The 21,635-nt window shown below is 44.6% G+C and overlaps 1 protein-coding gene across 1 annotated transcript in view; it reads right to left on the bottom strand.

The window, feature by feature from the left end:
- Positions 1-652: 652 nt before the first annotated feature.
- Positions 653-21,635, bottom strand: part of ap4m1 (adaptor related protein complex 4 subunit mu 1) — a 22,170-nt gene continuing 1,187 nt past the window's right edge. Inside the window, exons 3-16 of the mRNA XM_079284203.1 lie at positions 20,842-20,927; positions 20,593-20,699; positions 18,496-18,592; positions 18,272-18,382; positions 13,986-14,063; positions 11,850-11,912; positions 11,708-11,774; positions 11,448-11,501; positions 10,756-10,862; positions 5,742-5,833; positions 3,111-3,155; positions 2,711-2,761; positions 1,446-1,563; positions 653-1,170 (exon numbers count right to left, since the gene is read on the bottom strand). Of these exons, the coding sequence (XP_079140329.1) occupies positions 979-1,170; positions 1,446-1,563; positions 2,711-2,761; positions 3,111-3,155; positions 5,742-5,833; positions 10,756-10,862; positions 11,448-11,501; positions 11,708-11,774; positions 11,850-11,912; positions 13,986-14,063; positions 18,272-18,382; positions 18,496-18,592; positions 20,593-20,699; positions 20,842-20,927 (1,268 nt within the window). The 3' untranslated portion in view covers positions 653-978. The remainder of the gene's footprint in view (positions 1,171-1,445; positions 1,564-2,710; positions 2,762-3,110; positions 3,156-5,741; positions 5,834-10,755; positions 10,863-11,447; positions 11,502-11,707; positions 11,775-11,849; positions 11,913-13,985; positions 14,064-18,271; positions 18,383-18,495; positions 18,593-20,592; positions 20,700-20,841; positions 20,928-21,635) is intronic.

Genomic DNA, 21,635 nt, shown 5'->3' with positions numbered 1-21,635 from the left:
ACTGTTAGCCTGGCTCAGTCAACCAGCTGTAAAGCTCTGAAAGTCATGTTTAAACATTTAAATTCAGTTTTACGTTGTTTATGTTAGTACTGGTACTGCACTTAAGAAGTTTCGAGGTACTTGTACTTTGCTTGAATATTCCCATATTTATTTTACATACTTCTGCTCTACCACAACTAAGAGGTACATATTGTACTTTTTACTGACAAATATACTTTAAAATACATTCCTCACCATCAGTATATGAAGGAACTAAATGAGCTCCACTAGAGGAACATTAATGCATCAATCATTTAATATGTAGTATTCTGCATAATGACTACTTTACTTTGAGTCATTTCAGTTCATTTTGATGCCGATACTTTAAATATAGAATGCAGCCTTTACTGCATGTACTCAGATACTTTGTGTACTTCCTGTTGCCAGACAGAAAAGCAGAAGAAGAAAACAAAACGTGTGAAATAATCTTCAGGTTCATCAGACGGTCGTCACTGAACAAAAAGTTTAAACCCAAACGATAAACCACAGAGAGGAAATAATGAGTGAAGGAGAAGTGGAGCAGCTCTTTGTTTTCTATCAGTCAGACGAGAATCTTCTGCTTTTCAACTGACCTTTCAACTCTGAGACAAAACATCAAACAGAAGGTCACATGAAGAAGAAACATGACTTTTATTTGCACGTGTGTGTGTGTGTGCAGATAAGTACATGAACGATAAACATTCCTTCGCACATGTGGATTAATCCGCCCCTGAAAATAGTCCCCAGCTAAGTCTTTATTAGTAGGAACCAATGAGCCTCAGACAGGAAGTCAGACGGTATTGAGAGATGGACCGTCATGACGTTTGGGGATTGTTGACGTGAAGAGAAAAGGTTTTTAAAAAAGGAAAAATAAATACAGTCAGCGTGTAACTGAATAAAAACAGAAGTTAACAAAATAAAGTTCATGAGGTTGTCTCTTATTGTGAAGGAACTTCCTGGTCAGAGGCGGATGATGTAGGAGTCGGAGTGGGTGACGTAGCGAACCCACCGCTGAGATGGACCCGGCTGGACCGGAGACAGGCGGAGGAACCGGATCTGAAGACCTGTGACGGTGAGCTGAGGAAGCTCAAAGACCAGACCCACCGGACCCACCTCCAACATGGAGGACGGGCTCAGACCTGAGACCTCCAGCTGGGGGGGGGGGGGGGGGGGGGGGTAGACGAGGAGGAGGAGGAGAAGGTGGAGGAGGAGGAGGAGGAGGAGGAGGAGGAGGAGGAATTCGAGAAGGTGGAAGAGGACAAGCTGTCATCTTAAAATGTTGTTTTTTGTCAACAAACTGAACTCAGAAATAAAGCAAATGTTTTCAGTTCTGCATTAAAAATCACATCAACATCTGTTGAACCACAATGCACAGCTAAAATACTGTCTGTGTGTGTGTGTGTGTGTGTGTGTGTGTGTGTGTTCACCTTGAACAGAGCAGACAGCTGTGTTCCTCCAGGGAAACGAGGGATCGTCCAGTCGATGGCTCTGTTCTGAAGCTTCAGCTCAGAGCTCTGATCAGGACTGCTGAGCTCCTGAGACAGACTGAACACACACACACACACACACACACACACACAATTCAACTTCATCAACAGTGTCAGACAGCACATGTGACCCTGAGGAGGTCAGAGGTCATTGGAGGGTGAAGCAGAAAAGCTTCCAGAAGTGATGATGATGATGAACAGGTGATCTGATAGATAATCCTACAGAGAGCTTTCAGCTCATGTGAACCTCAGACTAATGACACAGTTTACTGTTAACCATCAGGGTGTAAATAAAGTTTTAGCGTCGGGCAACGATTCAAATATTTAATCGCGATTAAAGTATTTAATCGCATGGATTTTTTGCGATTAATTGCGATTAATCACATTGTTATGGCAAAGTTCAAGAATGAATTATAAAGTAGTGTGTTGCGCACTTTTATTTTAAAATTACTGCTATACTTTGTTGGCATCTTATTCTGAAAACCGGATGTTCGTCTGAAGAAACCGGATGTTGTCTCGACAAGAAGCAGAAGTCCCCTTTTCTCTACGGCAACCCTGTTTTTTTGTGTTTTTTTGTTGTTTTATTATTATGATTTTTTCATCTCAAAAGGCTCAAGGACACACACACACACACACACACACACACACACACACACACACACACTCTACAGGATGTTTGCTGGCTTTTATCCCACTGTTCTTGTCATCCTCTTGTTGTTATGTCTATGTATTGTCTCGTCTTTCAATTAAAAAAACATTTGTTAACGCGCGATAAAATAATTGTCGGCGTTAATTAATGAATGCGTTAACTTGCCCAGCACTAATTATTATACGTCATTCAACATAATAATGATAATAAAAATACAATTCTTCTTCATCTGTTCAGAGGATGTTTGGTCTCATTGAACACATTTTGTTCTCGTCACTAAACTAAACTAGTGAAGAGGATTTAAAGCGACAGTACACGGCTCCTCACCCTGACTCCTATTTGCATGACTTTAAATAACAAATGACGAGCGCCTCCTCCTGCTCTCCTACTTTGTAAATGTCGTTTGCTATTTAAAAACGTTCCTGAACAAGACACACGTTCATGTCAATGAACTCTGGTGACTTCCTGTTTTGTGTTCACAGCGACGGAAAAACAAACGTCACATTCAAATAGAAGCTGAAGAGCAAACATGTGATTTGAATGAGAAGCGCCTCACCTCACAGAGCCTTTCGGGACCGGGATGGTGGCACAGACGTTGATGGCAGCACTGTGAAAACAATGACATCATCATCATCATCATCATCATCGTGAATATTAACATCGTGTCACCTGGAAACAGGAATGTTTTTTGTTCTTTTTAGTCGTGGAAAGTACATATAAGTAGTTAGAGTATTTCCATTCTATGGTACTTTCTACTTCTACTCCAGAGAAATATTTTATAGGTTTTACTGCACTACTTTTCTCTGACCCCTCGGATGTATCTGGTGATCATCTGGGGGCCCCGACCCCTATGTTGGGCCCCACTACACTAAACTAAGAGACAGCTACAACAGTAGCATCATGTACTAGTACTATGATATGATGATAGTACTTGTGGTACTGAAATAAAAACGAACCTCTTTGGTGGCAGATCGCAGCGAAGCTTCAGGTACATCAGCAGCCTGCAGAAGAACAACAATAGAGTAAAAGTACACAAGTATTGTCAGCAAAATGTAGTACAAGTATGTGTTGTGCAGACAGATCATAACATCTTAATGTTGTTGTAGCTTCTTGTATATTGTGTACTTGCACCTTACTTGATATATAAATGTAATAAAAACCGAAGAGAAGCTCACCGACTAACATTTTATATCTCCATACCCGTTCATAGTCATGATGCTAAGCTAAGCTAACTGGCTGCTAGCTGTGGCTCTACATTTAAAGGACAGATGTGACTTCTGTTATTAAACCAGTCAGAGTATTTTCACAAGAAGTCAAACGATCAACAGGACCGCCGAAAAGGAAACCGTGTTAAGACCCAGTTTGTAATAAACTGATTCATCAAATGATACGAAACAACGTGTTCATGGTGTCGGTCGACAGAGACTCAGAGTCCCAGAGACCCAGAGACCCAGAGTCCCGGAGACCCAGAGTCCCGGAGACCCAGAGTCCCAGAGACCCAGAGTCCCAGAGACCCAGAGTCCCAGAGACCCAGAGTCCCGGAGACCCAGAGTCCCGGAGACCCAGAGTCCCGGAGACCCAGAGTCCCAGAGTCCCAGAGACTCAGAGTCTCTGGGACTCTGGGACTCTGGGACTCTGGGTCTCTGAGACTCTGGGACATTAGGACTGGACTCTGAGACTCTGGGACATTAGGACTGGACTCTGAGACTCTGGGACATTAGGGCTGGACTCTGGGACTCTGAGACTCTGGGACTCTGAGACTCTGGGACATTAGGGCTGGACTCTGGGACTCTGAGACTCTGGGACTCTGAGACTCTGGGACATTAGGACTGGACTCTGGGACTCTGAGACTCTGGGACATTAGGACTGGACTCTGAGACTCTGAGACTCTGGGACTCTGAGACTCTGGGACTCTGAGACTCTGGGACATTAGGACTGGACTCTGGGACTCTGAGACTCTGAGACTCTGGGACATTAGGACTGGACTCTGGGACTCTGGGACATTAGGACTGGACTCTGGGACTCTGGGACTCTGAGACTCTGGGACATTAGGACTGGACTCTGGGACTCTGAGACTCTGGGACATTAGGACTGGACTCTGGGACTCTGAGACTCTGAGACTCTGGGACATTAGGACTGGACTCTGAGACTCTGAGACTCTGGGACTCTGAGACTCTGGGACATTAGGACTGGACTCTGGGACTCTGAGACTCTGAGACTCTGGGACATTAGGACTGGACTCTGGGACTCTGAGACTCTGAGACTCTGGGACATTAGGACTGGACTCTGGGACTCTGAGACTCTGGGACTCTGAGACTCTGGGACATTAGGACTGGACTCTGGGACTCTGAGACTCTGAGACTCTGGGACATTAGGACTAGACTCTGGGACTCTGAGACTCTGGGACATTAGGACTGGACTCTGGGACTCTGAGACTCTGGGACATTAGGACTGGACTCTGGGACTCTGGGACTCTGGGACATTCGGACTGGACTCTGGGACTCTGAGACTCTGGGACATTAGGACTGGACTCTGGGACTCTGAGACTCTGGGACATTAGGACTGGACTCTGAGACTCTGAGACTCTGGGACTCTGGGACATTAGGACTGGACTCTGGGACTCTGAGACTCTGGAACATTCGGACTGGACTCTGAGACTCTGGGACATTAGGACTGGACTCTGGGACTCAGACTCTGAGACTCTGGGACATTAGGACTGGACTCTGGGACTCTGAGACTCTGGGACATTAGGACTGGACTCTGGGACTCTGGGACATTAGGACTGGACTCTGGGACATTAGGACTGGACTCTGGGACTCTGAGACATTAGGACTGGACTCTGAGACTCTGGGACTCTGGGACATTAGGACTGGACTCTGGGACTCTGGGACTCTGGGACATTAGGACTGGACTCTGGGACTCTGAGACTCTGGGACTCTGGGACATTAGGACTGGACTCTGGGACTATGAGACTCTGGGACTATGAGACTCTGGGACTCTGGGACAGGACTCTGAGACTCTGGAACTCTGGGACATTAGGACTGGACTCTGGAACTGTGGGACTCTGGGACTCTGGGACATTAGGACTGGACTCTGGGACTCTGAGACTCTGGGACATTAGGACTGGACTCTGGGACTATGAGACTCTGGGACATTAGGACTGGACTCTGAGACTCTGGGACATTAGGACTGGACTCTGGGACTATGAGACTCTGGGACATTAGGACTGGACTCTGAGACTCTGGGACTCTGGGACATTAGGACTGGACTCTGGGACTCTGGGACTCTGGGACATTAGGACTGGACTCTGGGACTCTGAGACTCTGGGACTCTGGGACATTAGGACTGGACTCTGGGACTATGAGACTCTGGGACTCTGGGACAGGACTCTGAGACTCTGGAACTCTGGGACATTAGGACTGGACTCTGGGACTCTGAGACTCTGGGACATTAGGACTGGACTCTGGGACTCTGAGACTCTGGGACTCTGGGACATTAGGACTGGACTCTGGGACTCTGGGACATTAGGACTGGACTCTGGGACTCTGGGACATTAGGACTGGACTCTGGGTCTGTGGGACTCTTACCTCCCCCCGCTGTCTCTCTCGATGGTTGGGAAGAGGCGGAAGGGGGGCGCTGAGGGCAGGTGGTCACTCAGCTGGTATTGCATCACTGTTTGCTGCGACAGGAAGAAGAAGAGTCGTGTCTCAGATGTTTGAGCGTCCTTGAACTCACCAACAAGGACAGTTTCCATCAGCAGACTAAACAACTTAAAAAGCAGTGAATTGTTCACAATCAGTGAACACCATGACAGCAGAGTCTGAACCTGCTGGCCTGTGTTCATTGGTAGAAGTGGTTTGTAATTAAAGTGCTGGAACATTTAGGAATCTGTGAAAGAGGCTTCGTGAGACTTTCACCACATTTAAGATCCGCAGAAAGAAAACAAAGCGTTTAGTTTCATGAGACGTTTAGTTATGTGAGATTTGAAGCATTTTATTGAGTCTAAATTAATCTAATTCAGAAGGTTTAATGTTTAGTTGTTCTGCTCCAAAAAAACTCCCCAAAAGTCCTGAAAGCCAAACGTCCTATTTAATGTTGTTGCTGTGAACGCACCACGTGTTTATATAAACGAGGGGACACATTCCCCTGAAGGTACATCAGCTGTTCATCATCAATAAAAACTACCAGTTAGTTTTACAGATTAAAGCTCCGGTTCATCTGTAAAACATATTCGTTATATTTGTTAAAAGTCTTTCTTCATCCCGACAGAAAGAAATAAAGTAAAAGATCCGAAAGAGAAAATATCTTTTAATGAGCCGACCAATCATAGGACGGACTGCCCGTCTGTCTCTCTCTCTCTACCTGCCTGTCTCTCTCTCTACCCTTCTGTCTCTCTCTCTCTACCCATCTGTCTCTCTGTCTACCTGCCTGTCTCTCTCTCTCTCTACCCGTCTGTCTCTCTCTCTCTACCCATCTGTCTCTCTGTCTACCTGCCTGTCTCTCTCTCTCTCTACCCGTCTGTCTCTCTCTCTACCCGTCTGTCTCTCTCTCTCTACCCATCTGTCTCTCTCTCTCTACCCGTCTGTCTCTCTCTCTCTACCCGTCTGTCTCTCTCTCTCTACCCATCTGTCTCTCTCTCTCTACCCATCTGTCTCTCTCTCTACCTGTCTGTCTCTCTCTCTCTACCCGTCTGTCTCTCTCTCTCTACCCGTCTGTCTCTCTCTCTCTACCCATCTGTCTCTCTCTGTCTACCCATCTGTCTCTCTCTCTCTACCCATCTGTCTCTCTCTCTACCCGTCTGTCTCTCTCTCTCTACCCGTCTGTCTCTCTCTCTCTACCCATCTGTCTCTCTCTCTCTACCCATCTGTCTCTCTCTCTACCCGTCTGTCTCTCTCTCTCTACCCGTCTGTCTCTCTCTCTCTCTGAGTGGACGGAGGTGTGCGGAGCTGCAGGAGCGGAGATTTTGAGAGCGAAATTTAACGTGTTTTTCGGCATTTTTTCTTCGTTGGGTAATGTTGGGGATGAGAGTGTAGTGTAGTGTGGAGGGTTCACGGGGTGTGTGTGCACTTTTAGGGACTTTGTTTGGGGGTGTTTGTAGCCGATCAGCGCGAGCTGTCGGCGGCTAGGCGCCGCCATGAGCCTCATTGATTTGACCAGGAAGCACGGGGTGCGGATCCCGCCGCTGTTCGGGTGTTCGGTGGAGCAGATCAGTCTGGCAGTGGGTGATCTTGTCGGCCACAGCAGCGTGAAGTCCGCAGCACGGATGAACAGCAATGTGGTCGTATTTTTAGACAGCTTAGAAGCTGCGGAAGTGGTGTCGGACAACGGGGTCGAGGTGGGCGAGCTTTTCCTACCCGCTTACGCTCTCAGCTCACCGGCGGTAACAGTCACCGTATCGAACGTTCCTCCGTTCATTAGGAACGATGACATCGTCAGAGAGCTGGCCAAACACGGGAAGGTGGTGTCTCCGGTTAGGAGAATGTCCTCGGGGTTTAAGTCCCCGCTGTTACAACACGTAGTGTCTCACAGGAGACAGGTCCTCATGGTCCCCAGCAACAGGAGCAGGGAGGTGAACCTCGTGTTCAAAATCACTGTGGAGGACTTTGACTATGTCATTTTTGCGAAGACTGATGATTTTAAATGTTACAGCTGTGGGAAAGAAGGGCATATGAGCAGAGAGTGTCCTGGGCAAACCGGTTCTCATGAAGACCAGAACCAGAAAGGCACTGAGGAGGAGGACAGAGGGGACAAGCAGGATGGACATGAGGGAACAAGTGGAGCTCAGGAGGCGAGGAGGGAGGAGACAAGTGTGGCCCAGGAGGCGAGGGGGGAGGAGACGGGTGCGGCCCAGGAGGTGAGGGGGGAGGGGACGGGGGTGGCACAAGAGGTGAGGGTGGAGGAGACGAGTGGGCTGCAGGGAGTGAGGAAGAGTACTGGAGGACAGGTGGAGGAAGGTAGTGAGGTAGATATGGAGGAAGACGAGGAGCGTCTCAAGGTTACTCGGCCGAAGAGAAAGAAGGGGGACAATCGTGGACACTCACAGGCCAAAAAAGTGGCGATGACAGGAAGTGTAGGTGCTGCTGAGAGTGAGCCCAGTCTGGAGACGGACTCTGAATCCAGTCCGGAGACAGATGCTGAATCCAGTCTGGAGAAAGACGCTGAACCCGGTTTGGAGAAAGACGCTGCTGCTGAAAGTGGGCCCTCTAAACATGAGGCCGACAGCCGTAAGGACTCGGAAGGATACAGTGTGGAGGAGATACAGGAGTATCTGAAGAAGAGCAAGAACGTGAAAGGAGCCAGAGTGGAGGACTACCTCTCTGACACGGAGAAGCTCTCCAGCTCGGCCAGATCGCACTTGAGGAGCAAGGACAGAGGAGGCCTCACGAAGCAGGAAGGATACAGACTAAAGAAAATAGTTCAGACAATCAGGAAAGAGACAAACAACGATGGAGTTAAGTGAAGAGACCGGGGCCCACGTCCCCACACCGGCTGTTTCACGGACCGCTGGGGGACGGAGCCAGGACGGGCATCCAGGACGGCACGACCCAGGTCTCAGCAGCATGCTGTGACCCTCTGAGGTCTCCAGGTCTCAGCAGCATGCTGTGACCCTCTGAGGCCTCAACCGGCGGAGCAGGAGCATCCTGAACTCCTGACTCTACAGATCAGTTTCAGATCTCGGATTAAGTACAGAGCTGAATGAACTCATCGATTCTTGGACATATTGTGAAAATGCACTCTTTTGTTTGTTTTTTGTTGTGTTTTTGTTGTGAAGTGTTGCTTCTAATCCATTGCCACGGCGACGGTGTTTTGTTTGTTCATATTACTTGAGGAACTCCTGACTCCACAGATCAGTTTTCGGATCTAGGATTAAGTACAGTGCGAAATGAACTCATCGATTCTTGGACATCTTGTGAAAATGCACTCTTTTGTTTGTTTTTTGTTGTGTTTTTGTTGTGAGAAGTTGCTTCTCATCCATTGCCACGGCGACGGGGTTTTGTTTGTTCATATTACTTGAGGAAAGACCAAAAAAAACAGTAAAATAAAGGTTTTCTAAAAATCAAAAAAAATCTCTCTCTACCCATCTGTCTCTCTCTCTCTACCCATCTGTCTCTCTCTCTACCCGTCTGTCTCTCTCTCTCTACCCATCTGTCTCTCTCTCTCTACCCATCTGTCTCTCTCTGTCTACCCGTCTGTCTCTCTCTCTCTACCCATCTGTCTCTCTCTCTACCCGTCTGTCTCTCTCTCTCTACCCGTCTGTCTCTCTCTCTCTACCCATCTGTCTCTCTCTCTACCCGTCTGTCTCTCTCTCTCTACCCATCTGTCTCTCTCTCTCTACCCGTCTGTCTCTCTCTCTCTACCCGTCTGTCTCTCTCTCTCTACCCGTCTGTCTCTCTCTCTCTACCCGTCTGTCTCTCTCTCTCTACCCGTCTGTCTCTCTCTCTCTACCCGTCTGTCTCTCTCTCTCTACCCGTCTGTCTCTCTCTCTCTACCCATCTGTCTCTCTCTCTCTACCCATCTGTCTCTCTCTACCCGTCTGTCTCTCTCTCTCTACCCGTCTGTCTCTCTCTCTACCCGTCTGTCTCTCTCTCTCTACCCATCTGTCTCTCTCTCTCTACCCATCTGTCTCTCTCTCTCTACCCATCTGTCTCTCGCTCTCTACCCATCTGTCTCTCTCTCTACCCATCTGTCTCTCTCTCTCTCTACCCATCTGTCTCTCTCTCTACCCGTCTGTCTCTCTCTCTCTACCCGTCTGTCTCTCTCTCTCTACCCGTCTGTCTCTCTCTCTCTACCCGTCTGTCTGTCTCTCTCTCTCTACCCGTCTGTCTCTCTCTGTCTTCCTGTCTGTCTCTCTCTCTCTACCCGTCTGTCCCTCTCTCTACCCGCCTGTCTCTGTCTACCTGCCTGTCTCTCTCTCTCTACCCGTCTGTCTCTCTCTCTCTACCCATCTGTCTCTCTCTCTCTACCCGTCTGTCTCTCTCTCTCTACCCGTCTGTCTCTCTCTCTCTACCCGTCTGTCTCTCTCTCTCTACCCGTCTGTCTCTCTCTCTCTACCCGTCTGTCTCTCTCTCTCTACCCGTCTGTCTCTCTCTCTCTACCTGCCTGTCTACCCGTCTTCTCATTCCTCCTTACCAGAGTTTTCTACCAGCTGTTCTCTAACAGCAGCCATGTTGTTTGTTTGATTTCGGGGGCGTGTCTTCAGAGAGATCAGTGATGAAGACTTTCTCTCTGATAAATACTTTGACTGTAGAAGAGTTAGAAGCACCGAGCTGCTTCTTCGGTTGGATGATTTCAAAACGTACTCTTGATCCTCAACATCATAACCGGTTGCCTTAAAGAGACAGTACACATGTTTAGAGTGTTTGTATGAGTTTCACTACAGTAGACGGAGTTTCAGACTCATCTTCACATCTTATCTCCGCTCTCTTCAAACACACCAGACTTCACAGAAGCATCGTTCTGCCTCTCAGAACACAGCAGTCTGTTTGTGTTCTTGAGAGACTTTAAAACACTGAATACAACCACACTTCAAAACATCCCGACGGGCTGGAACCAATAACAAGGGAGACGGATAATGAGCCAATCAAAAGGCAGCGTCGGCACCTCTCCCTGACTCGGACAGAGTCGGAGGATCCGGTTGCTGTCGAACTCGTCCAATCGGACGGCCTGATGGAAGCTGCACTCGTCAACACGAACCGCAGCTCCGTAACCTGAAGAAGGAACAGAAACATCTACCTGAACACACACACACACACACACACGCACACGCACGCACACACACACACACACACACACACACACACACACACACACACGCACGCACGCACACGCACACGCACGCACGCACACGCACGCACACACACACACACACACACACACACACACACACACACGCACGCACGCACACGCACACGCACGCACGCACACACAGATATACACACACACTGTATGTGTGTGTATATGTATATATGTGTGTGTGTATATATGTGTGTGTGTATATGTATGTATGTGTGTGTATATATGTGTGTATATAGATGTGTGTGGGTATATATGTGTGTGTGTATATATGTGTGTGTGTATATGTATGTATGTGTGTGTATATATGTGTGTATATAGATGTGTGTGGGTATATATGTGTGTGTGTGTATATGTATGTGTGTATGTATGTGTGTGTATATGTATATATGTGTGTGTGTGTATATGTGTGTGTATGTATGTGTATATATGTGTGTGTGTGTGTGTATGTATGTGTGTGTGTGTATATATGTGTGTGTATATATGTGTGTGTGTGTTACCTCTGAGCTGTGACTTCCCGATGCTGAACTCTTCGTTCAGACCGATTCTCATCTCTGTTGAAGAAGAAGAAGAAGAAGAAGAAGAAGAAGAAGAAGAAGAAGAAGAAGAAGAAGAAGAAGAAGAAGAAGAAGAAGAAGAAGAAGAAGAAGAAGAAGAAGAAGAAGAAGAAGAAGAAGAAGAAGAAGACGTGTCGGTGTGCTGCGTCATGTTTCTGTACTTGTGAGGACAAAGTAAAACCCTCAAAGAGTCTCAAACTCACCCGAGCAGCTCGGCATGTAACACTTGACTTTGATTTCTCCCTCGACGTCGGCCTTCATCAGAACTCCCTGCAGAACAAAAGCAGGTGAGTTCATCTTTGCACGGTTAAATGTGTTGCTTTACTGTTTCCAGACGTTACTCACGTTGGAGCCGATGACGACCGACATCCTCTCGATCACGTCCACAAATATCTCACTCTTCCCACCCTGGAAAACAACATGGACGGAAACTGTGAGTTTGTTCCAGGAATCTACAGTCGACCTGGGACCCGACTATTTCCTGGAACATGTCAGTTATTTTATCCAACACCCAGCCCTGTAAAACACAAACTGAAAATGCTCATTAATAACTCACAGCGGACGTAATTATTGAGTGAAACTGAGGTGATCGACACCAAAGCTGGACTTTCATCTGTAACGAAATAAAAATCTAAATATTTGGATTCTAGTTTCTTTTCTCAACAATATGTACATGTATACATATATATATATATATATATATATATATATATATATATATATATACATATATATATATATATATATGTATATATATACACATATACACACACACAGTATATCTCTACACATGTTCAGGTTAAATCAACGGACTCGTATCCTGTTTGCTCTAAAAATGTGGAATACTGATTCAAATAGAACCACCACGCTGGGATATGAACTTCTACACTCTTCATTCCTCTTCCGGAGCTTGAAACTGCTCCTGTTCATGCGTCTGTTTCTAAAGACTAAACAATACTTTGGAAACTGGAAAACGTCCAGTGGTTCACAGACCGGATGACGAATGTTTCCAGACCAGCAGGAAGTCTTTCGTGCTGGATGTTTGATATAGAAACTCAAGTATTTAAGTGTGTCATCGTGTTCATCTTCTTCAGATGTATGAACACACATCAACTGGTATTTATAACGAGTGGTCAGGTCAGCCTGCACTGTTTCATCTCACATATCTGACACACAGAACGTTGTTAGGTTGTTTTTTTGCTCCACAACTTTCAGTAAAACATCAATAAAAGGATCATTTATTAACATCATTTTAAATGATTCATGACTCTTTTATTTACATTTGAGCGTCACCTTCCTGTTGGGAGAACATCCAGTTCACCTTTGTTTTTCATGTGCAATGTGTCTCTGCTGGTCTGGTGGTTCTGGTGTGATGTGTCTCTGCTGGTCTGGTGGTTCTGGTGTGATGTGTCTCTGCTGGTCTGGTGGTTCTGGTGTAATGTGTCTCTGCTGGTCTGGTGGTTCTGGTGTGATGTGTCTCTGCTGGTCTGGTGGTTCTGGTGTGATGTGTCTCTGCTGGTCTGGTGGTTCTGGTGTGATGTGTCTCTGCTGGTCTAGTGGTTCTGGTGTAATGTGTCTCTGCTGGTCTGGTGTAATGTGTCTCTGCTGGTCTGGTGTAATGTGTCTCTGCTGGTCTGGTGGTTCTGGTGTGATGTGTCTCTGCTGGTCTGGTGGTTCTGGTGTGATGTGTCTCTGCTGGTCTGGTGTAATGTGTCTCTGCTGGTCTGGTGGTTCTGGTGTGATGTGTCTCTGCTGGTCTGGTGGTTCTGGTGTGATGTGTCTCTGCTGGTCTAGTGGTTCTGGTGTAATGTGTCTCTGCTGGTCTGGTGGTTCTGGTGTAATGTGTCTCTGCTGGTCTGGTGGTTCTGGTGTGATATGTCTCTGCTGGTCTGGTGGTTCTGGTGTGATGTGTCTCTGCTGGTCTGGTGGTTCTGGTGTAATGTGTCTCTGCTGGTCTGGTGGTTCTGGTGTGATGTGTCTCTGCTGGTCTGGTGGTTCTGGTGTGATGTGTCTCTGCTGGTCTGGTGGTTCTGGTGTGATGTGTCTCTGCTGGTCTGGTGGTTCTGGTGTGATGTGTCTCTGCTGGTCTGGTGGTTCTGGTGTGATGTGTCTCTGCTGGTCTGGTGGTTCTGGTGTAATGTGTCTCTGCTGGTCTGGTGGTTCTGGTGTAATGTGTCTCTGCTGGTCTGGTGGTTCTGGTGTAATGTGTCTCTGCTGGTCTGGTGGTTCTGGTGTGATGTGTCTCTGCTGGTCTGGTGGTTCTGGTGTGATGTGTCTCTGCTGGTCTGGTGGTTCTGGTGTGATGTGTCTCTGCTGGTCTGGTGGTTCTGGTGTGATGTGTCTCTGCTGGTCTGGTGGTTCTGGTGTGATGTGTCTCTGCTGGTCTGGTGGTTCTGGTGTGATGTGTCTCTGCTGGTCTGGTGGTTCTGGTGTGATGTGTCTCTGCTGGTCTGGTGGTTCTGGTGTGATGTGTCTCTGTACCTGCTCTCTGCTAGTCTGGATGGGTCTGGTGGCTGCAGAGCTCGGAGCCACTTTATTCTGCTGAGTCTCTGCTCCAAACTGCAGACAAACAACAACAACAACAATGAAGCGTCTGAACCCTGAACAGAAACGCACATTAAATCAAATACTGTTTAAATGAAGTCAATGCACATGAAATAAACACACAAAGCAGCACACAAACATGAAACAGGTGTTTCTGAAACACTATAATGTTGTTATTGATGAAGGCCGCAGGATAATGCACGTAACAAAACACTTCATCAGAGAAGTTATGACTGTTGACACATACTGTACGTTAATAAGCTTTTAAAATGTCCTCATAACAATAATAACACCTGCAGACAGACATTCAACTGCTTATAGAGCATTTATGAAGCGTTTGATTTTTGATTTTAAAAGCTAATCAGGGTGAATTCAAATGGAAGGTTATTCATTTCTATGGTTCAGAGTCGCAGTACTGTAGACAGAAACTGAATGAAGGCAGACAACTCTGTCAACAAAGACCAAACCTCAGTCAGCTCAGGCCCGTTCCTCGTAGTGTTCACTGAGTCCATCAAATGTCCTTTAGCAGCTTAAACTGACGAGATGATTGAAGTCAGGCTCTCGCTTTCTCCGAGGCTGATCCTCTCAAACACTTAATGCGACCCAGACGATCAGGATCAGGATGACTGCGCGTGCCCGTCCTACTTCTAAAGGGGGAAGCGTGGATCACCCAAACCATGATGTTCTAACAGTCCAATGTGAAATAAAGTCACAGAAAGAGCCTCTTTGTTCTCCGCTGACGAGCAGGAGATGATCATGAACGCATGTGAGGAAGTCAAGACCGAAATCACAGCAAAATATAACAGCGGCACCGCTGAGAGGACCAGACAAGAAGCACGGCAACACATCAGACACGTTCAATGCGTCAGTGTTGGAAATGAAGCGGCTCATTTTAATGCCTCATCACCCCAACCAATCACATGACATGTCTTTATGTGCTGCTGGCAGTAGACTTCATGATGCATCATCCAATGAGATCTACAGCGACAATAATGATCTCAACTCTTCAGAATAACAATAAAAACAAGCCCAACGAGGATCCAATGACACTCATTAACATGAGGACATATGTGCTGTATGCCTCATGCATCATGTACTGTATGTGTGTATGTACATGTGTGTGTAGATCACATGTAGAACTAGCAGTGTGAATGTGTGTGTGTGGGCGGATCAGTATGTGTGTGTGTGTTATTCATCATCAGACATTCAATCAACTGAAGCAGTGAAGATCAATAGTGTGAGATTCTCTGTGTTCTCATCATGATCCACCTTCATCATGTTCTACAGTAATGATGTGCTGCTGTACTAATAACACTCATATCATTATGAGTGCTTTAACCTCATGTATGCAACCAGCCATCAAGAGGACATGAGAGCAAGTACACACTAAGCACACACACATGACTCAGAATGCTGAGTCAGCACAATATGTGCCACGGTGACGTCATGAACACATCCGTAAGTTTATTAAGCGCCAAATCAACTGGACCAACAGCGCGGCATGCAGCGGCTTTCCCCATGTTCTCCGCATCGCCGACACTACAACAACGCAGCACTCGCACAACAGCTCAAGGCTGCATCCAGTCTGTGGGACAGGCAGTGTGGTGTTCAATGTCTGCTCCAGAAGCTCTGGAAAGAAATGATTCCTTGTGGGCAGAATGGACAGCGCTCGTACAGGAAGTCATCGTGATGTGATGACGGATCTTGGCGATGTGGAAGAAGTCTCTCCCTATAAAACGCTCATCTAACTAATATCCTCCTTCATCAGTGGATCTCTGAGGAAGGAGCTGCACATTAATGCAACAGAGGCTTCTTGGTTTGCTCAGCTGCTTTTAAGGATCACGTGTGTCTCACTTTACATGCATTTCATCAACTCCCGTATAACCCCCAGTATATGCGCAAGCATACACTGGGGGTTATCCAAACGCATTTGCTGTCGCCTGAATTTCTACGCCTGCGGCACAACCGCCAACGGTATATACACGGTAGTCTAACCTAGCATGAGCGATAACTTACGGTAGTCTAATGCTAGGTTAGACTACCGTATGTGACAGGAGCGGCCATGTTTTCCGGGGGAGTGGCAGCTTATCCAGCTACCTTCACTGAGCCTGCGCTGGAGCAGGTTCAAGCTTATGGATGTGTTGCCATGGTGATTTTGCCAAACTTGCTTTGTGGAACCAAAAAGCCTGATCTATGTCATCTTATCCTGACAAGTATCCGGCTAACTCAGTTAGCCACGAACGAGGAACAGGGCTCTGGTGTCGTCGTTGATATTTCTGTCGTTGTTGATATTTGTGTTGTTGATATTTGTGTCGTTGTTGATATTTGTGTTGTTGATATTTGCGTCGTCGTTGATATTTGTGTTGTTGTTGATATTTGTGTCGTTGTTGATATTTGTGTTGTTGATATTTGCGTCGTCGTTGATATTTGTGTCGTTGTTGATATTTGTGTCGTTGTTGATATTTGTGTTGTTATTTGCGTCGTCGTTGATATTTGTGTTGTTGTTGATATTTGTGTCGTTGTTGATATTTGTGTTGTTGATATTTGCGTCGTTGTTGATATTTGTGTTGTTGATATTTGCGTTGTTGTTGATATTTGTGTTGTTGTTGATATTTGTGTTGATATTTGCGTCGTCGTTGATATTTGTGTTGTTGTTGATATTTGTGTCGTTGTTGATATTTGTGTTGTTGTTGATATTTGTGTCGTTGTTGATATTTGTGTTGTTGATATTTGCGTCGTCGTTGATATTTGTGTTGTTGTTGATATTTGTGTCGTTGTTGATATTTGTGTTGTTGATATTTGCGTCGTCGTTGATATTTGTGTCGTTGTTGATATTTGTGTCGTTATTGATATTTGTGTTGTTGATATTTGCGTCGTCGTTGATATTTGTGTTGTTGTTGATATTTGTGTCGTTGTTGATATTTGTGTTGTTGATATTTGCGTCGTTGTTGATATTTGTGTTGTTGATATTTGCGTTGTTGTTGATATTTGTGTTGTTGTTGATATTTGTGTTGATATTTGCGTCGTCGTTGATATTTGTGTTGTTGTTGATATTTGTGTTGTTGATATTTGTGTCGTTGTTGATATTTGTGTTGTTGATATTTGTGTCGTTGTTGATATTTGTGTTGTTGATATTTGCGTCGTCGTTGATATTTGTGTTGATATTTGCGTCGTCGTTGATATTTGTGTTGATATTTGTGTCGTTGTTGATATTTGTGTTGTTGATATTTGTGTCGTTGTTGATATTTGTGTTGTTGATATTTGCGTCGTCGTTGATATTTGTGTTGTTGATATTTGTGTTGTTGTTGATATTTGTGTCGTTGTTGATATTTGTGTCGTTGATATTTGTGTTGTTGATATTTGCGTCGTCGTTGATATTTGTGTTGTTGTTGATATTTGTGTTGTTGATATTTGTGTCATTGTTGATATTTGTGTTGTTGATATTTGTCTTGTTGATATTTGTGTTGTTGATATTTGTGTTGTTGATATTTGTGTTGTTGATATTTGTGTCATTGTTGATATTTGTGTTGTTGATATTTGTCTTGTTGATATTTGTGTTGTTGATATTTGTGTTGTTGATATTTGTGTCATTGTTGATATTTGTGTCATTGTTGATATTTGTGTTGTTGATATTTGTGTTGTTGATATTTGTGTTGTTGTTGATATTTGTGTTGTTGATATTTGTGTCATTGTTGATATTTGTGTCATTGATATTTGTGTTGTTGATATTTGTGTCATTGTTGATATTTGTGTCATTGTTGATATTTGTGTCATTGATATTTGTGTTGTTGATATTTGTGTCATTGTTGATATTTGTGTTGTTGATATTTGTGTCATTGTTGATATTTGTGTCATTGATATTTGTGTTGTTGATATTTGTGTCATTGTTGATATTTGTGTTGTTGATATTTGTGTCGTTGATATTTGTGTCGTCGTTGATATTTGTGTCGTTGTTGATATTTGTGTCGTTGTTGATATTTGTGTTGTTGATATTTGTGTTGTTGTTGATATTTGTGTCGTTGTTGATATTTGTGTCGTTGTTGATATTTGTGTCGTTGTTGATATTTGTGTTGTTGATATTTGTGTTGTTGATATTTGTGTCGTTGATATTTGTGTCGTTGTTGATATTTGTGTCGTTAATATTTGTGTCGTTGTTGATATTTGTGTCGTTGTTGATATTTGTGTCGTTGTTGATATTTGTGTCGTTGTTGTGGTTGACATACCAAGCCGACATTACTGAGGTCAAACAGGCTGAACGGTCTGGAGGAGACGGCTTCAGTGTGGATGAAGTTCTTCAGTACGTCAGAGGACGTCGTCTGGATGTAACCATAGTCCTGAAAGACAGAACGAATGAAAGAAAGAAAGAAAGGACAGAGTTTAAAGCTTCATTCATAAACTCTACATGTTATTTTATTACAACTTGATGAAAAGCAGCAGCTTCACTCACCACGACCTCATCCAGCAGCTCATAGATGAGGGCAAAGTTCATCTGCACCGACTTCTCCGACAGGCTGCCACAGTAATCTTTAACCAGAGCGGAGAACCTGAGAACAGACAACGTTCCACAGTAATCTTTAACCAGAGCGGAGAACCTGAGAACAGACACAACGTTCCACAGTAATCTTTAACCAGAGCAGAGAACCTGAGAACAGACAACGTTCCACAGTAATCTTTCACCAGAGCAGAGAACCTGAGAACAGACAACGTTCCACAGTAATCTTTAACCAGAGCAGAGAACCTGAGAACAGACACAACGTTCCACAGTAATCTTTCACCAGAGCAGAGAACCGGAGAACAGACACAACGTTCCACAGTAATCTTTAACCAGAGCAGAGAACCTGAGAACAGACAGAACGTTCCACAGTAATCTTTAACCAGAGCAGAGAACCTGAGAACAGACACAGCGTTCCACAGTAATCTTTAACCAGAGCAGAGAACCTGAGAACAGACACAACGTTCCACAGTAATCTTTCACCAGAGCGGAGAACCTGAGAACAGACAGAACGTTCCACAGTAATCTTTAACCAGAGCAGAGAACCTGAGAACAGACACAGCGTTCCACAGTAATCTTTAACCAGAGCGGAGAACCTGAGAACAGACACAACGTTCCACAGTAATCTTTAACCAGAGCGGAGAATCTGAGAACAGACACAACGTTCCACAGTAATCTTTAACCAGAGCGGAGAATCTGAGAACAGACACAACGTTCCACAGTAATCTTTAACCAGAGCGGAGAACCTGAGAACAGACACAACGTTCCACAGTAATCTTTAACCAGAGCGGAGAACCTGAGAACAGACACAACGTTCCACAGTAATCTTTAACCAGAGCGGAGAACCTGAGAACAGACACAACGTTCCACAGTAATCTTTAACCAGAGCGGAGAACCTGAGAACAGACACAACGTTCCACAGTAATCTTTAACCAGAGCGGAGAACCTGAGAACAGACACAACGTTCCACAGTAATCTTTAACCAGAGCGGAGAACCTGAGAACAGACACAACGTTCCACAGTAATCTTTAACCAGAGCGGAGAACCTGAGAACAGACACAACGTTCCACAGTAATCTTTAACCAGAGTGGAGAACCTGAGAACAGACACAACGTTCCACAGTAATCTTTAACCAGAGCGGAGAACCTGAGAACAGACACAACATTCCACAGTAATCTTTAACCAGAGCGGAGAACCTGAGAAGAGACAGAACGTTCCACAGTAATCTTTAACCAGAGCGGAGAACCTGAGAACAGACAGAACGTTCCACAGTAATCTTTAACCAGAGCGGAGAACCTGAGAACAGGCACAACATTCCACAGTAATCTTTAACCAGAGCGGAGAACCTGAGAACAGACAGAACGTTCCACAGTAATCTTTAACCAGAGCGGAGAACCTGAGAACAGACACAACATTCCACAGTAATCTTTAACCAGAGCGGAGAACCTGAGAAGAGACAGAACGTTCCACAGTAATCTTTAACCAGAGCGGAGAACCTGAGAACAGACAGAACGTTCCACAGTAATCTTTAACCAGAGTGGAGAACCTGAGAACAGGCACAACATTCCACAGTAATCTTTAACCAGAGCGGAGAACCTGAGAACAGACACAACGTTCCACAGTAATCTTTAACCAGAGTGGAGAACCTGAGAACAGACAGAACGTTCAGCAGTAATCTTTAACCAGAGCGGAGAACCTGAGAACAGACACAACGTTCCACAGTAATCTTTAACCAGAGCGGAGAACCTGAGAACAGACACAACGTTCAGCAGTAATCTTTAACGTTCACATGTAAAGTACAAACGACCACTGTGGTCACGTTTCTAATATCAGAACCTGATTATTTTACTACGAGGAGCCGTCTTAGTGTTGGTTCTGGCGCCCCCTGTGGACTACAGTGGTAGTGTCTCCCTTTCGAAAACCTCTCGTTCTACTGCAGCAGGTCTGACAGGCTGAACCTCAGTCCTGGTTCTGTTCTCCTGGAGGAAGGAGGAAGAAGAGGAGGATTCACCTGTCGTGTCTCCGTTAGTGCTATGAGAGATTTAAACTCACCTGTTGAGAAACTCGATGACGGTGAAGGGGGAGGAGTCAGCGGTGGCGACGGCGACCCAGTAGAGCCCTCCCTGCCTAACGTGGATGAAGTGAAGATCTCTGAGCGTCTGAAGACACACGGCGACATCTTCAGCTCTATTCAACGTTTCCTGTTTCTACTCTGTTCTTCTTGCTTTAAAGCACTGTGAGCATCATGTCTTGTGTTAAAAGCTGCTTCATACACATGAGGCTTATTATGATCATAATCACCATGACGACCGGAGGCTGGTCTCCGGTCAGCGCTGTGACCTTCTCGTAGAAAACACCGACGACATCACTTCCTGCTTCTCCACGGACTGAATGTGACGTTAAGATATTTACAACAAACACAAACAACACCGGGTTCATCTGGGAGACAAAGTGATGATAATATGGTAATATATATATTATGATAATATGGTAATATATAGTATGACGATAATATGGTAATGTATATTATGATAATATGGTAATATATAGTATGATGATAATATGGTAATATATATTATGATAATATGGTTATATATAGTATGATGATAATATGGTAATATATATTATGATAATATGGTAATATATATTATGATAATATGGTAATATATATTATGATAATATGGTAATATATAGTATGATGATAATATGGTAATATATATGATGATAATATGGTAATATATATTATGATAATATGGTAATATATAGTATCATGATGATATGGTAATATATATTATGATAATATGGTAATATATAGTATGATGATAATATGGTAATATATATTATGATAATATGGTAATATATATTATGATAATATGGTAATATATATTATGATAATATGGTAATATATAGTATGATGATAATATGGTAATATATATTATGATAATATGGTAATATATATATGATGATAATATGGTAATATATATTATGATAATATGGTAATATATATTATCATAATATGGTAATATATATTATGATAATATGGTAATATATAGTATGATGATATGGTAATATATAGTATGATAATATGGTAATAT

This window comes from Melanostigma gelatinosum (genome assembly GCF_949748355.1).
Source record: "Melanostigma gelatinosum genome assembly, chromosome: 14".
Classification (NCBI taxonomy): domain Eukaryota; kingdom Metazoa; phylum Chordata; class Actinopteri; order Perciformes; family Zoarcidae; genus Melanostigma; species Melanostigma gelatinosum.
The sequence above is the reverse complement of the archived record's forward strand: the minus strand, read 5'-3'. Positions and strand labels throughout refer to the sequence as shown.